General features: G+C 42.4%; 1 protein-coding gene across 4 annotated transcripts in view; it reads left to right on the top strand.

The window, feature by feature from the left end:
• LOC101169384 (bone morphogenetic protein receptor type-1A) overlaps positions 1-15,285 on the top strand; it is a 42,696-nt gene that overhangs the window by 25,972 nt on the left and 1,439 nt on the right. For 3 of the 4 annotated variants that reach the window (XM_011484200.3, XM_004077000.4, XM_020709360.1), the window contains 9 exons: positions 6,298-6,565; positions 11,432-11,594; positions 11,846-11,948; positions 12,055-12,154; positions 12,232-12,319; positions 13,555-13,684; positions 13,801-13,993; positions 14,467-14,764; positions 14,846-15,021. In XM_011484200.3, the coding sequence (XP_011482502.1) occupies positions 6,502-6,565; positions 11,432-11,594; positions 11,846-11,948; positions 12,055-12,154; positions 12,232-12,319; positions 13,555-13,684; positions 13,801-13,993; positions 14,467-14,764; positions 14,846-15,021 (1,315 nt within the window). In that variant the 5' untranslated portion in view covers positions 6,298-6,501. The remainder of the gene's footprint in view (positions 1-6,297; positions 6,566-11,431; positions 11,595-11,845; positions 11,949-12,054; positions 12,155-12,231; positions 12,320-13,554; positions 13,685-13,800; positions 13,994-14,466; positions 14,765-14,845; positions 15,022-15,285) is intronic. The other variant, XM_011484201.3, reaches the window with a different exon arrangement.

Raw genomic sequence — 15,285 nt, 5'->3', positions numbered from 1 at the left:
AAGATGGGTCTGAGAGCGGTTCCTGGTCCTGGACCAGGATCTGCTAGGTGTATTCAGACTGAATATTTGTTCTGGATTATCGGGTAAAACAAACTCTGGTTCACTTAAAGCGGACCAAATGTGTCCAGTCTGAATACATCCATAGTTTCATAAAGTTCTGCCCACTGTTGTTTTTCCACATAAAAATAATTCGAACAGAACATTTTTAGAACATTATATCATTCATTATATTACACTTTGTAGTTGCATGTCTTTAGTAAATTCAAAGTGTTTCCACATATTGAACTGTAATGATGGCTTGATCATTTTTTGCTGCCATCACATTTGTGTTGTCTGATGACACACTGATGCAGCAACTTTTTTGCAGATATACATATATCTATCAGCTGATACTATTACTACAATTTTAAACTATTTGTTTTGTGTTGAGATCATCATTCATCTTCATCCTCATTTTCATCCTTTGCTGTGAACAGTTAAATCAAACTGCTGGTGTTGCTGCAACTCTGATGCATATTTCCTTCATTGCTGCATTTATTGTTGGAGCTCGGGAGCTGTGGGTCTCCATCAGGCCTCAGAGACATTTATTTAGTCTGCAGCTGTTCTTCCAGAGCAGGAAGTGGAGCCGCATTAAGGCTTGATTATCGGATTCTGCTTCTTTACCCTCCAGTCCGTCCCTAGGGAGAGAAGGTCGGGCAGGGGTGGATTAGGGTTAGATTATTGATGCCCGCCCCCCATTTTGGGTAATTTGGGGTTTTGCTTTGACAGATTTTAAACAAACATTTGACTTTTCCACTTTCTTTTAAAGCAAATTGACATCAAAGATTTCAAAGAACAGATAATCCAACAAACCTTTTCCTAAACTCAAGTCTTAAGTCTTGTTTATAAACTTTATGGTTTATCTAATTTTTAGTTCCAACGTTTTTTGAACTGCTTAGTTAATAAAGGAGTCTACAAAAGGAAGTGAGTTAAAGTTTGTTCATATGTTCTTCATAACCTGGTTTCTAAAGTAAACTTTCAGTGGGATAACCCTGTGGTCACATGAGCTTCTGGTTTGTCATTTATATGGTACTGAGAACCTCATTTGGAGTACCTCCCTTGAGACCAGGTCACTTTATAACACTAAACGTAACATGTTTGCACGTTTCTATGTCGGGATTAACCTTAAAATGTGTTTTGGACTGGAACTAATGTCTCCATCAACAAGTCCTATTGTCGGATAAATCCATTTTCCATCTTTTAAAACTGCAGTTGCTGCATGAGTGTGTCATCAGACTCTGCAGTCATGCTTACGTGTTTTATAGTAAGACCCATCTTGATTATCGTAAAGATATTTACTTCTTACAGCTTCAGTTGGCTGAAAATAGACATAAAAGAACTCAAATCTGAACCTATTGCTTTGATTTCTGTCACACAACATTTCCCAGCATGCCAGGGCACAATGACCTCAAATTCCTTCCCCTGGAGGGAAAGTTATGGCTCAGTGATTTCCCATAAAGCCAGTATATTATGTACAGGTGGTATGAACAATATGCCTTTTCATTCTGGTGGTAGTTAACGCTGCTCCACTAGGACTCTGTCAGGTTCACGCCACAGAGCTGGCTGCTCTCCCTAACCGGTGGTAGCCAGATCTTCATCCTCAGACCTTCAGCCCTACCCAGCTTCCTTCAAGATTTCCACATTGTCTACAGACATTTGGTCCAGATATACATCTACACGTTCACAAAAATTAATAAAAAATCAACCTAAATGCAAGTACTGCCTTAATCAATTGTATTATATTACTCTTGTTGTTTTTATTGCTTTGACTATTTCATTTGCTGTTTGGACATAGTCAGCAAGCACCCAAGCATAGTGACTTAAGTTTTCTTCAGACAGAGAAGAGCTTTTGTTTACTTCTACTAGGGAGCTGCTTCCTGCCACCTTTTGCTGGTAATAAGGTGTTAGCACCTGGGGCAGCTGTGGCTCAGTTTGATCTGTAGCCTCACCACATGTTGAAGTTTCTTTCAGTCCCACAAGCCCACACTGTTCCTGCTGTGGTCATCGTTGTGTGCTTGTACAGAAAAAAGTACCATAGAGTGTAAATAAATTCGACCAAAATAATCTTAGCAGCTGTGAAAGAATGGACGGAAAGCTGTTGTATTTCAAAGGTGATTACAGTTACAGTTTTTATATGGAAGTTAGAGGTAGTCTGACAAAAATAGCCCATGACATAATAGAGACAGATAGATGGGAGTAAACTTTACATGTAGAGGAAAAATCAAGAAGTATTTGTGAGAAACAAATGAGAAAAATCTGGAAAAGATGAAAAAGCTGCGTCTGGAATGATGAAGCATCAATGTTAAGGTAATGCTGGATGCTTAAAGGTTGTTCTGGCTTTCATGTCTCATTTACATGAACGTTTCTGCTCATTTCTACATGCTTCCGTTACGCCTGACATGCTGGATTTGTATTCTGTATTCTAGAGGCGCTTTGAGCAAGACTATAGTGGGTTGTTGTTTAGCCTCAGTAGCAGACCAGACAAGTTCCAGCACGACTCCACTGACGAGAAGGAGTGAAAGTTCCCCCACATCCACGTCTGTCTCTGTTGACACTGAACCTTGGGAAGGAGTTTTTTTTTTTTTTTTTTTGCAGACTCCACAGTGGATACTTACTCTATCTCTACCTCCAGTTGGACTTTTTCTGCTTTTTCTGCAGCCTGTGGCGATAACGCAGAGGCTCCATGTCACTCACAACTTTACCCGTGTTTTCAAAGGGAAGTGGATGTGTTGGGTGATTTAGACCGAATGTGTTTGAAGGGGAGGATGGGGGAGGCATGCTTCCTGTCTCCAGGGCTCGCAGCTTTGAGTCCTTCCTGAGCCTGCCTCGTCTTGTCCGGCCTCCCCGGTTTTGAATGTGTCTTTGTGTGCATTATCTCACTGCGCTGCTGTTGCTGTCAGTCTCCAAATGGAGCGCAATGCTGCAAACAAACTTCTGGGTTTGTTGTGGCGACGAGGTGAAGTCTCCTCCACTTCTGTTGGGGCATGCCTGTGCATGAGCACGAGGCTCATTTAAATCATTTTGAGGACATTTAAAGCAATTTGGAGCCAAAGCAACTTCTGTGTGAACTTCCTGTTTGACCCTTTAAAGCAGGGGTGTCAAACTCATTTTCACCGAGGGCCACATCAGCATAGTGGTTTTCCTCAAAGGGCCAGATATAACTTATACATGTAACTAAATGTAATGAAAAATAAATGTAACTACTCCTTAATGTTAAATAACTCATATGTTTGCTTGTTACTTTAGCATAAATCCGTTTACATTTGATTCTGTCAGGTTAGGTTATATTGACAGTGTTTAAGTCCTAATGTATAGTTGCCCAATCCGGTATTTCAAGTCTGATTCCCCCTAGATATGAATAGAAACACACCAATTTCTATTTTTTATTCTAAGAAATTAAAAACTTTTATGCTCTCGCGGGCCACATAAAATGACATGGCGGGCCACATTTTGCCCCCGGGCCTTGGGTTTGACACATGTGCTTTAAGTATTCATTAAGTAAATAATCAAAAAACAAACACAACACAAATACAGTATGTGTTTGTCACATAACCTGCGTGTTTGTAAAAATTATGGCTTTTTCAAAACGACTCTTTCACAAACCAACGTGGTACCTACTTTCAACATTTCTGCAGCTCCACTGGCCTCATGTTCTTATGGTTGACGTCACAACAATATCATAAACAGTAAAGTTGTTGGGTTTTCAAAGTGTTGCACAATTTTTCTTTGCATTGTGTTTGTTTGGTCTGAAGATGGAGGTTCTAGATTTTTGGACAACAGGAAGTGGTTTTTGTTGATGCTTGGTTCTGTTGTCTGGCCAGGCCTGGTGGTGATCTATAATCTGGACCGGACAACATCACCCCTAAAAGTGGTGTTGGAAGGCCAGGCCATCCTCCGTAGAGTCTTTGTTCTCTGCCTCCTCAGCCAGAGATGTGTGAAAAGTGGGTCACAGGTCGGACCCCTTTGTCCCCCCTAGGCAAATGAAAAGTGACAGACACCGGCCTCGCATCACCGCTAATTCACTGGCATACACAGAGACCCCCCCCCCCAGCCCTCCATCTCTCTTGGTGCCCACTAATTGCTGCATGGGGTTATTAGTGCTGAGCAGGGCCAGCGCCTGTAATTGCAGGACATCTCTGGATAAATGGGAGTTAGTTGGACAGTTGGGGGCCAGCGCCTCGCTGACAGGGGTCACCGGGTCACAGCATGCTGAAGATGAGGGGGACAGTGGGAGGAAAGAGACTCCACCCCCAAAACCCCAGTCCTCTTGATTTCTTTATATCATCATTACCACATTCAGTCGCTCCAATGTTGTAGGTGGATGGGTTTTCTTTTTAACTTTCAACCCACATGGTGATGCAATCTCAGTATCATAAAAACAAGCAGTAGCATGAAAATGAAAAGATCACATCCTTTCTGAAAAAGCTTTGCTCTTAAAGGTCTGCGTCAGTGAGAATGATGATTATGACCGAAAACATGGCAGGCATTGTGGAAGTAGTTTAGAGCCCCTGGGTCAGACGTCAAAGCAGCTGCTCGTTTGTGAAGCAGCAGTGATGCAATCTGATTTATTGCTTTAAATTCGTAGCTGACTTGGAAATACACATTCTCTGTTAGATTTTCAACAAAAGACTGAGGTTTAAATTTCAGAAAACTGTTTTGAAACAATCGAACCTTTGCAATGCAAGATCTTTTCTTTCATCCAACAAAAAAAAGCTATATCAGTTTTTATTGTGAGTTTTAACTTTGTTAAATTAAAACAACAGTTTTTTTTATTATAACCAAATAAAACTGGTTCCATAAGAACGTTTCTAACCGTTGAATTTCAACTGAATCTATGCAGGGATTTCCTGGTGAGACTCAGCCATTGTTAAATATATTAGTGTTTGAAACACTGTTTGAAAAAAATATTTTCAAAAACTCCATTGTGACTTGGCATCCTACATACTGGGTCCCTCAGATGCATTCAGATTTCTTTATCCCACCATAGCGCTTCCTGGCTGGATCCGGCCCGTTTCCATGTTTGAACAATATCAGAGACCCATCATTTTTATTTTTATCTGGCCACACGATCAAGACCTGCATAGAACGTGACATTTTATTCCACCCTTCTGCAGTCTGTGCTCCAACCTGAAACCCTCTCAAAATCTCTGTCAAATAGAACAGAAGACAGTCTTACCTTTCTACGTCGCAGTTCATCTTTCCGGTTTAGCTCGTTCTTTTAGAGCGATTATGCCGTTTGTTTGTTTTTTAACAGCGCACCCTGTTCTGTGTCCTGATTGGCTGAAGACCTCGTCAATCAATCTCCTCTGTGCTGTTTCTCCTGTACAGAAACACGGAGCTCTTCAGATCTACAGAAATCTGTGATCGCGATCAGATCTTTGTTTTCATTGTAAGATCCTGGACCTAATTTCTATGAAGGTTTGAGAATTTAAACAAGAGAAAAGGGTGAAAATGTTCATGTCTGTCTGATGAAAGTGTAGAAAGTGTGCAGTGAGGAGTTCTACTGCCATAAACGTCTGTAATCAGACTCCGTGGATTTCACCAATCACTGGTTATTTTTAGAACGTAACTCCTGCAATAAATGAGGGGGCTCTGTACTGGTGAAAAGGTAACGCAGATAAATGTGTAGCTGCAGCAGAAGACGTAGAAATTTGCTTTTTTCATTACTGGATGAGAAACAGAAGTGCAGGACATAGCTGCTCAGGTTTAGCGCAAACTGTGAGACGTTTGAGAAGCTGCATGCTCTAGCATCCATGTGGTGCTGGAAGATTTGTTGTTATTCAAACACCTCATGAACGTAGCGTTTCTCTAAATTTACACGACGCACATCAAGCCTTTGGTGCAATTGGCTCTAAAACGAGAACAGAAGTTTTAACTTAAAAACTCTCAAATGCTCTGTTTTAAAATATAATTTTCAATTCAAATGTTTTCATCCAGATTCCATATTATTTCTTTCTCACTCCAAGCATCTGCTTCTGGTCCGGCCCTTCTATCCAATTTTAGAACCCTATGCGGCCCGTGAGTCAAAATAACAAAATAATTGCCCACCCCTGGCTTACATAGTAAACCTGAAGCAGTTAGATGCTGTTTTCAAACCCAAGATGATGTGTAGAAATCTGTGTTGATCACTACAGTTAAATGAAGACTAAAGAAGTTCTGTCTGAAGTTACCTGCAAAGGAGGAGAATGTTTGCTTTTCTCATATCTGCTGGAGTGTTAGAAATGGTGCAGTCTTCAACTGTGTCTTGTCTTCCTGCAGGGGTTAGGACACAAAGGACCAGTGACACACATCAGGAACTGATGCAGTGACCCCCCCAACCCATTAAAACAGTCTTCAGTTTCTTCACATTGCCTCCACCTGACTTCCACCTGTACAACCTCCTCCTCCTGGTTCAGGCCTCCACTCCAGATTCTGCTGTGGGGAGAGGCTCAGTTTTGGGCTCCTGTCAGGACCGGTAGCAAGATGGGGGGCGTGTCTTGTTTGCTGGTGATTGCTGCTGCTCTTCTGCTGTTCCTTAAAACTGATGGTAAGTCCTGAAACACTATTTGGCTATGTCACCTCAGACTCATGAACCCGCCAAAGCAGGATTTTTCCTGTGTTAAAAGTATAACATTCATTAACTGTATAGATATTTTATTAGATTAAATATAATTTCTGATCCAAAGTAACCAGTAAATGGCTATACAGTGATCCCTTGCTATAACGCGGTTTACTTTTCGAGGTTTCGCTACTTCACGGATTTGCATCCTGCATTGTGTTCTGCATTCTGATTGGCTAAAAAGTCACTCCGCTTCTTCTCTACCCTGTGCGTCAATAACGTTGCAGTTTAATATGTACACGTACGTAAAACAGCTTGACAAATTTACAACACGTACGTGCAAATCATCTTGCAATTTCGAGTTTCTCTAAAACCCATAGAAAAAAGGGCGACAACAACTGCCAATCACTATGTTCTTCTCCTGAACAAACAAAGCTGCACCGCGGGCTTCAAAAGAAGAAAACACTGCAGAGCAGAGTCAGGATGCAGCGGTTCAGTCTGAAGAGCAGTGAAATACACCTGAGTCACTATTTATCCGACTGTACTTTGTATTTTTTTCATAATCATTTTACATTTTCTCCCGTTTAATCCAATTACTCAGGTCGCGGTGGGCGGGGCTTATCTCCGCAATTTGAAGCCTTCTGTTCACTTTGATGATTCATATTATTATTAGACAGTACAGTACAGAAGTTATTTGTCGAAAAAAACGTTTCTAAAGTACTTTTATTTGTGAAACAAATGCTTGAGCCTGTAAAATGGTTTGTTCTTTCTTTTCAATGTATAATAGAGTATTTAATAGTATAATAATTATAATAATAATTTTACCCTATATTATTCCAGTCTTCTAATTTAGAGCACTAAGCTATTGTTATTATAAGTCATCCAATGTCCAAGTTAGCAATATTTCCTTTTTGAAGCAGAAAAAGTCTTGTTAATGCCTTAAAACTCATCTGACTCTGACAAACATGACATCTGTAGTTTATTCTTGATTTTATTTAAATACTTTTGTTGTATCTTTTAACTGTGTGACAACAGACATGCTGCCGAGGCGACTCTAGGTTGATGTCGTGAAATGGGCCCACGTTCTCCTTCCTCCCTAACACACTACATGAATGCGCGCCCCCAACACACTTCCGCTGCCCCTATCACTACCCTCCTGCGCTGCATGCGCTCTCTCGTCTTTCTTACACACACGTGCGCGGCTCCAACACATACACATCCCCAATCCACAACAGTGGGTACAGACAATCCCAGACGGTTCCAATGCCTTCTTAAAATGAGAAGATTGTAATTGTGCTGGCTCCTTTGTGAAAATGAATGTAATAATGGAAAAAGAGTTCTGCTGTTGACAACACTGTTGTTGACATCCATGTTAACGTTAGCTACTTCCGCAAACAACGAGTGACGTCGTTCACTGTTGAGTACTCTTCTGCGCATGCGGGTCAATTCTGGGTCATTTCACGTTCCCAAAGGAGATCACAAAAGTTCACATTTAATTGGAAATGTGAACGGCCTTGCAAAAAGTGAATTGGCATTTAAAGGCTAAAACTTTCAAAATTATAATGTCTGGTGGTTTTGGAAAAGATATGATAGGTAAATAGTAATATAAGGAATTTTATAGTGATGAGGGATAATTCTAAAGAGGTTTTTATAAGTTGTTGATTTCTGCCACTTAGGTTTCCTGTTGTGGGGTACATGGGGGTCAAATCAGGCTTTTCTCTCGAAGTGGAAATCGTGACTGTGGCTGGCAGGCAGGCTTCCTGGCGCTTTGCTCGCCTCATGAACTGACTGAAGCTGAAGAAAGGTCACCTTAAAGCCCTACTATCACTGAGCTGCAAACCCTTGCACACCAGGGCCTCATTTATAAAGGCTTTTAACCACAAAAAGTGACAGAAGCCACTGGAATATAGCTAAATAAAATCCTCTCTGGGTTTTATAGGATCTGATTTTGTGTTTGAAATGCAGCCTGTGTGGTGCAGCTTCTGCTAAGTTTGGACATGGATGAGGCGAGGGAGCCCCCTAACCTTCAACATCCACAGTGCTGGTGGAGACTAAGCCCACGTGTTTCACATTTTGATGTGTGCTGGTGAAAACTATGCAGTTTTTAAAAAGCGATGAGTTTCTCTTTAGATCCCTGCCACACAGCAGCACTCTGAAACTCTCCCTCTCCTCCGCCTGCCGCTCTTCCCCACAGGAAGCTGTTGAACTGATTGCTGCCACTCTCACTTCCTCCCTGCACATAAACTGTTTCCTGAATGGCACAGGACGAGCGATCAGCGGTGCTAAACGCTCCAAACAGCCATTGTTCTCCGGAAATATCTTTCCTACCCTCTGGAGAGTTATTAGAGCTTTGAAGCTGTGAGTCACTCTGCAGCCACAGGAACTAAGCTTTCTTAAAGCGAGATTTAAAAAAAAAAAAGTTTTGGTATTTTTGTGACCCCCCCCTAGGTTATTCTGAAACCTTTTCTGAAGGGAAACAAGTCTTCTCTAAATGAATCCAGGTATCCATGCCATTTATGCTTCTCTACCAGACATAATGTACACCCCCTTGTCCTCCACTGTGCGGTTTCTCGTGGTAGAAGTTTCTCCACAGAGATCCTGATTGGTTGAGAACTGGTGTGTCCTCAAATGTTGGCGTCATTCTTGAGAAGGAAGTGAGATGTTAAAGACAAATGTGGCAGCACCCCTCCCTGCAGCTCCATCGCTTCAGTAAGGCTTTAATTAGCCCTGAAAGGCAGGCAGCAGACTGCTGTTTTCATGGTAACACATAGTAAACATCCTAACAAGACGTTAGAGGAGGATGGGGGCCTTTATTGGAAAAGCTTTGGGACATAAAAGCTGACAACAAACAGGAGGTTCAGTGGGAGGAGTGAATTTAATGCAGTCTGATTCATTCTGTGGTTGTTTCTCCTCATAGTTCTCATGAACGGTCTGAGACAGACTTACATAGCTTCTTAAAAAAATAAAAGTTTTTAGAGACATTAGGGCTGCACGATATGAGGAAAACTTGCGATATGCGATATTAGTGATCAATATTGCGATAACGATAAATTTGCGGTAAATAAACAAATAGAAAAATAAACAAAAACATCATTCCCATTTCATTGCAACAGTTTAAAAATTATACTCCAAATGACCCTCATCGACATGGGGGACAAACGTCAGGGTGGCTAACCCTGGTCCTCAAGAGCCTCAACCCTGTCTGTTTTCCAATTCTCCCTAGACTGCTCGATAATGATAACCAAAATCAGGTGTGTTCAGTCAATCAGGATGTGAAATCACTTGAGTCAGCCAATCAACAGCAAGCTGGTTAAGGAGAACTGGAAAACAGGCAGGGTTGAGACTCTTCAGGACCAGGGTTAACATAATAGGCCTCCATCTGATTGGTCAACAATGGGAAGGCGTCCATCTGATTGGTCAAAGCATAAAGGGATTTATTTGATTCGTTAAATGCTTCAAGCTGCTAGAAGATTGTTTTAACACATTTTGGGTTTGCGATTTATTGCGATATTCGCCGTCTTTTGCGATATGCATATTGCAGAGCTGGATATTGCGATAACGATAAATTTGCGGTATATTGTGCAGGCCTAAGAGACATTAATATCCTCATAGAGAAGCCCCCACCTTACTCCCTCAACATGAACTTGAAAATGTTGAAACTAGTCTTCAAAGATCCAGTTTAAACAGATGTGGCCACTCCCACTTCCACTGAGAGTCTCCAGGCTTCCTTTAGTTTGTTGTACAACTTCAGACCATGGAGCAAACATTCATCCTGAGATAAAGAATAGCTTGTTATATTTCTTGGGGGGTGGGGTGTTATGAAGACCACAGAAGACAGACAGAGGTTTTAAATGTGAGGGATCAGGGAATGGAGCAGGAATGCAGATAAACAGCAGTCAAGGTGGGCTGATAAGAAGAGCTCAGCTCCTTCTCTTCTTCCGTGACCTTTTCTCTTAAATGTTATTCAGGCAGACTACTTCCCACAGAATCCAGTCCAGTCCTGTGTTTGCTAAATTCTGGACATAATCAAATCCAGAATGTCTGTCAATCCATACTACTACTTCTTCAATGCTCAGGAAACATTCTTCATAGCTTCACTACAGTCTTATCTCAGAGGCCAGCACAGACTTGTCTGATCTCTGCTGGTGGATCATTGTAGTGCTGCTTACATGTCTGGATTCAGTCTGCAGTGAAAGGCCTCAAACATCAGCTTCTACTGTTTGTTCCGTTAGCTACAGATCTACAGAACGTCAGGGTCTGGGATTATTTAACCTTTCTTATTGTTTTAAACTCTGACAAAAGCAGTCTAGAAAGTTCAGCTTCATCTATAGGATCACCTAAATCAAAGACATCGTTTGTCAGGGATGAGGGTTCTGCCTCCTTCTGGCTGCTGATGGATGTACAGCTTTGCCTTTTTAGAATATTTTATTGTTATTAAGATCCTCCTACATTCAGGTAATGTTTGCCCTGGATTGTGTTCTTCAGGACAGCTGAACATTGAAGGTTGCTGATCATCAGAGCATCTTCATCAGTTCTAACTGCTGATGGAGATTTCGGGTTATTGATGTTCTGACGGCTTCAAGTGTGGATAAAAGCTCAATGTGGTACACATGTTATCAATCCAGTGACTATCAGAATGGTTGGGTAAGGTCTTGTTAATTAAGGGGGTCTTGTGTGTCAGGGGTGGGGGAACTTGTTAATATTTCATTGCTGGTGTGATCTTTTTTTTAATTTAAGATCCTGTCATAAAAAGAATGAAGTCAGGATGCTCTGAACCTGAATGTGCAGGATTTGGGTCTATTACTCATGTGAATGTCAGCAGAACTGATGGTCCAACACCTTATTTCCCCCCAGCAGCGGGTCAGAACCCAGACCACGTCCTCGTGGACACGGATGGAAGCCACGGGGCCCGGCGGCCTGGCGACGACTCCACCATCTCTCCCGAGGACCTACCTCGGTTTCTCAGCTGCTACTGCTTTGGCCACTGTCCCGACGACGCCATCAACAACACCTGCATGTGAGTGTCTGTAGCAGAGCCACACACTGACAGTTGTCTGCTTGGTCATTCTGACCCGCTTTTAGCTGTTCTGAACGATGAAAAACGAAGAACTCAGAACACTAATAATCCTGCAAGAGAGGGAACATTTTCACTTTTATGAGATCCGAATCTGTAGGTGATTGCATCATGTTTACATCTGTGTGGTGGCTGCTTTTGTTGGCTCCAGTTGTGCTTGTGGGTCTGTCTGAACATTGTGTGTCTTTGGTCAGGACCAACGGTCAGTGCTTTGCCATCATCGAGGAAGACGAGCAGGGAGAAGTCCATCTCACCTCCGGCTGCATGAAGTACGAAGGTTCCCACTTCCAGTGCAAGGTATTCGTGCACACGGACCCACGTGCACAGATACACCTAACCACGCATGTACTGAAGCCAGGGCCGACTGAGAGGAACTCTGATGCAGGTTTGCTTTGATTGACAGGACTCTCCAAATGCAAAAACCCGGAGGACGATCGAGTGCTGCAACACAGACTTCTGCAACAGAGATCTGCAGCCCACCCTCCCCCCACTGCCCCCTATAGGTAAGGTGGACCTGAGACGAGCCGCTCAGGTGAAGGTGGAGCGACAATGTTGACCACACGTCTGCTTGTTCCTGCAGAACACAGCCCCCATTGGCTGGCCTTCTTCATCTTCATGACGGTGTGCTGCTGCACACTCATCTGTGTCATTATCATCTGCTACTACAGGTAGGAGCTTACCTGCAGCTAATGATCTTTGTGTGAAATCTGAGAAAGATTTGGACTGGCTGTCTGCATATTTCTTTAGCTGGTTTAATTTCCTTTAGGCTTTAAGCCATTTCATTCGTTCTAGTATGAAAACATTCATCCTGATTGTTCTTTTGTGGTTTTTTTTCCTGTTTATTTTTAAGCCATTTAATGCTTGTTCAAAATGAAGGTAAAGCCTAAAATCATTTTAAAAACTTTAATATATAGGAAAGAAACAAAGCAACGTTGGAAAAAGAAATGTGAACTGCAAATTGAACTGTAAAATCCTTAATGAAGACTCACTCTGATCATCTTTTGATCTATTTTAGAAGCATTTCCAGTAGTCTTTTAATTAAGATAATTCTGTTTTTAGCCAAAATCAAAAACGTGCCGTTTTCTAGGACATAGTTTCTTCAGAGCGACAGGAGTTCATTACAAATTCGCTTCTAAGTTGGGGGTGTGACCACTGACGAAAAGCAACCCCGACCCCTCTTTTCTTCCCTGTTGCTGAGATTTTTTTCTACTGATCCTGAGTCACAACGATTTGAATAAAGAAATATTTTAAGTTAAATGTTCTTTATAAATGTCCTCCATCATAAGAAAAATGCCACAAGAGCATGTTAAATATACACAAGAAGATTTTCCTCGGAGTGGGTCTCCAGAACATTTATTATTTTTTATGACTTATTTTTAGAAATGATAAAACAATGCAATCAGCCTGTCTTTCATCAATTGTGTTAAGGTAATCTTTTTTTTTTATTTAAAATGGTTAATCCTGTTTAATAATTATCAAAGTTTGAGCAGATATTGTAGCATGAGCTCTCTGCCATTTCTTTGCAGTTTTTTCCCACCCGGCATACTTTTCTAGCTCGTTTAGCCTCTGCATAAGTTATTGTTGAAAATCCTTTTTCATGGCTTTGTTACTTTTCTTTAGTTTAAAACAAAGTAACTTTTCATGTTTTATTATTTCAAATTCCAAATTTCTTTCAGTGCTTGAGCGTTCAGACATATTGAAATTTGTGATGATGATGTCGTGATTTTGATTCAGATCTCACAAGGATGTTAATAAAGTTAAGTAAATAGATGCTTTGATAAAAACATCAGCAGCTTTGGAGTAAAATGTTTGGATCTTTGCATTTATAGGTTGTTAAAGTGATGAAGACGAGCAGCTTTATCAGTTGTGTTCCTTATTAACAAAGTGATCATGTGATCCACAGGTTCAAGTGGCAGGGCGAGCGCCAGCGTTACCCTAAAGATGTGGAGCAGGAAGTCTTCATCCGTGATGGAGAGTCGCTTAAAGACCTCATTCATCAGAGCTCTGGCAGCGGATCAGGGCTCCCCCTGCTGGTAGGAGCCCCAAACACCACCACTGTACAAAATGCTCAAATAAGCTTCAGCCACCTTCAAAACCTGCTCCAAGAGACAAGGATGATGGGAAGTGAACGCCCTCTCTGCCTCCTCAGGTGCAGCGGACCATTGCCAAGCAGATCCAGATGGTTCGACAGATCGGAAAGGGTCGCTACGGCGAGGTGTGGCTGGGCCGCTGGAGGGGGGAGAAGGTGGCTGTCAAAGTCTTCTTCACCCGTGAGGAGGCCAGCTGGTTCAGAGAAACAGAGATCTACCAGACCGTCTTGATGAGACATGAGAACATCCTCGGTACAGTTCTTTCATATCTGTCTGTGGGGTCAGAACAAAGCAACTCCTGCCGAAACATCTGTGCTCAATGGAGCGCGCTCAGACCTGTTTAATCCAACATGACTCAGAATGACTGACTCATGTATAAAGGTTTCTGTCTGCTGGCTCTGCAAGTGTGGTTAATGCCTTCATTGATTTGGAATCGAGCTTTAATGACGAGCATCACCTTAACCTTCACCTAGTTTCTGAACACAAACTTCTGAAGAATGTTTCTGAATCTCTGTTTTGTTGCTTTCAAGCTTTTGGATTCCTGTCATTAGGTTTCTGCTTTTCAGCCATCTTTTCACTGTCTTTCTGTCTACTGATCTCCTGGTTTGGAGTCGACTGTCTTGTTTGTGGCTGACTGGCTGCAGCCCCAGATCTGTTCTGCAGCTGATCTTTTCAAGGTTTGAAGTTGAAGAGCAGCTTTTCAGGACTCTTCTTTATCTCCTCAGGCTTCATCGCGGCGGACATCAAAGGCTCGGGCGCCTTCACGCAGCTCTTCCTCATCACCGACTACCATGAGAGCGGCTCGCTGTTTGACTACCTGAAGTCCACCACGCTGGACACGCAGACGCTGCTGCGGCTAGCATACTCGGCGGCCTGCGGCCTCTGCCACCTACACACAGAGATCTACGGCACGCAGGGCAAACCTGCCATCGCCCACCGAGACCTGAAAAGCAAGAACATCCTGGTGAAGAAAAATGGCACATGCTGCATCGCCGACCTCGGCCTGGCCGTCAAGTTCAACAGGTACTTCTGTCCTTCTCAAAGCTTCTTTTGCTTGTGTCTGGAATCAAACCAGCATGTGCTGCTATGAATGTTTTGCCGTAGTGACACAAACGAGGTGGACGTCCCTCTAAGCACGCGGGTTGGGACACGCCGCTACATGGCCCCCGAGGTCCTGGACGAAAGCATGAACAAGAACCACTTTCAGGCTTACGTCATGGCCGACATTTACAGCTACGGCCTGGTGGTGTGGGAGATGGCGAGACGCTGCGTGACTGGAGGTACATGCACACGCCTGCACGTGCACAAATTTAGTCCTTTAGTTTTTATCTGGTTTAAAATACTTTCTTTTTAAATCTTGATCTGCTTGAATGTACAAAATAAACACTTTAATGAGAAAAGATGCAGACAGAAAATTTAAATTAGACTTTTGAATCGTCTGAATGAAACTCACCAAGTCCTTCGCGGTGCCTTTGGATCCCAGACCGCCACACCTCTAGCAACGAGTAAACAACAATAGAATAGTAACTAGTCAGGGCTGCTTC

This window comes from Oryzias latipes, chromosome 15 (assembly GCF_002234675.1).
Source record: "Oryzias latipes chromosome 15, ASM223467v1".
Taxonomy (NCBI): domain Eukaryota; kingdom Metazoa; phylum Chordata; class Actinopteri; order Beloniformes; family Adrianichthyidae; genus Oryzias; species Oryzias latipes.
Note: the sequence above shows the minus strand (reverse complement) of the source record. Positions and strands in the feature narration are given on the sequence as shown.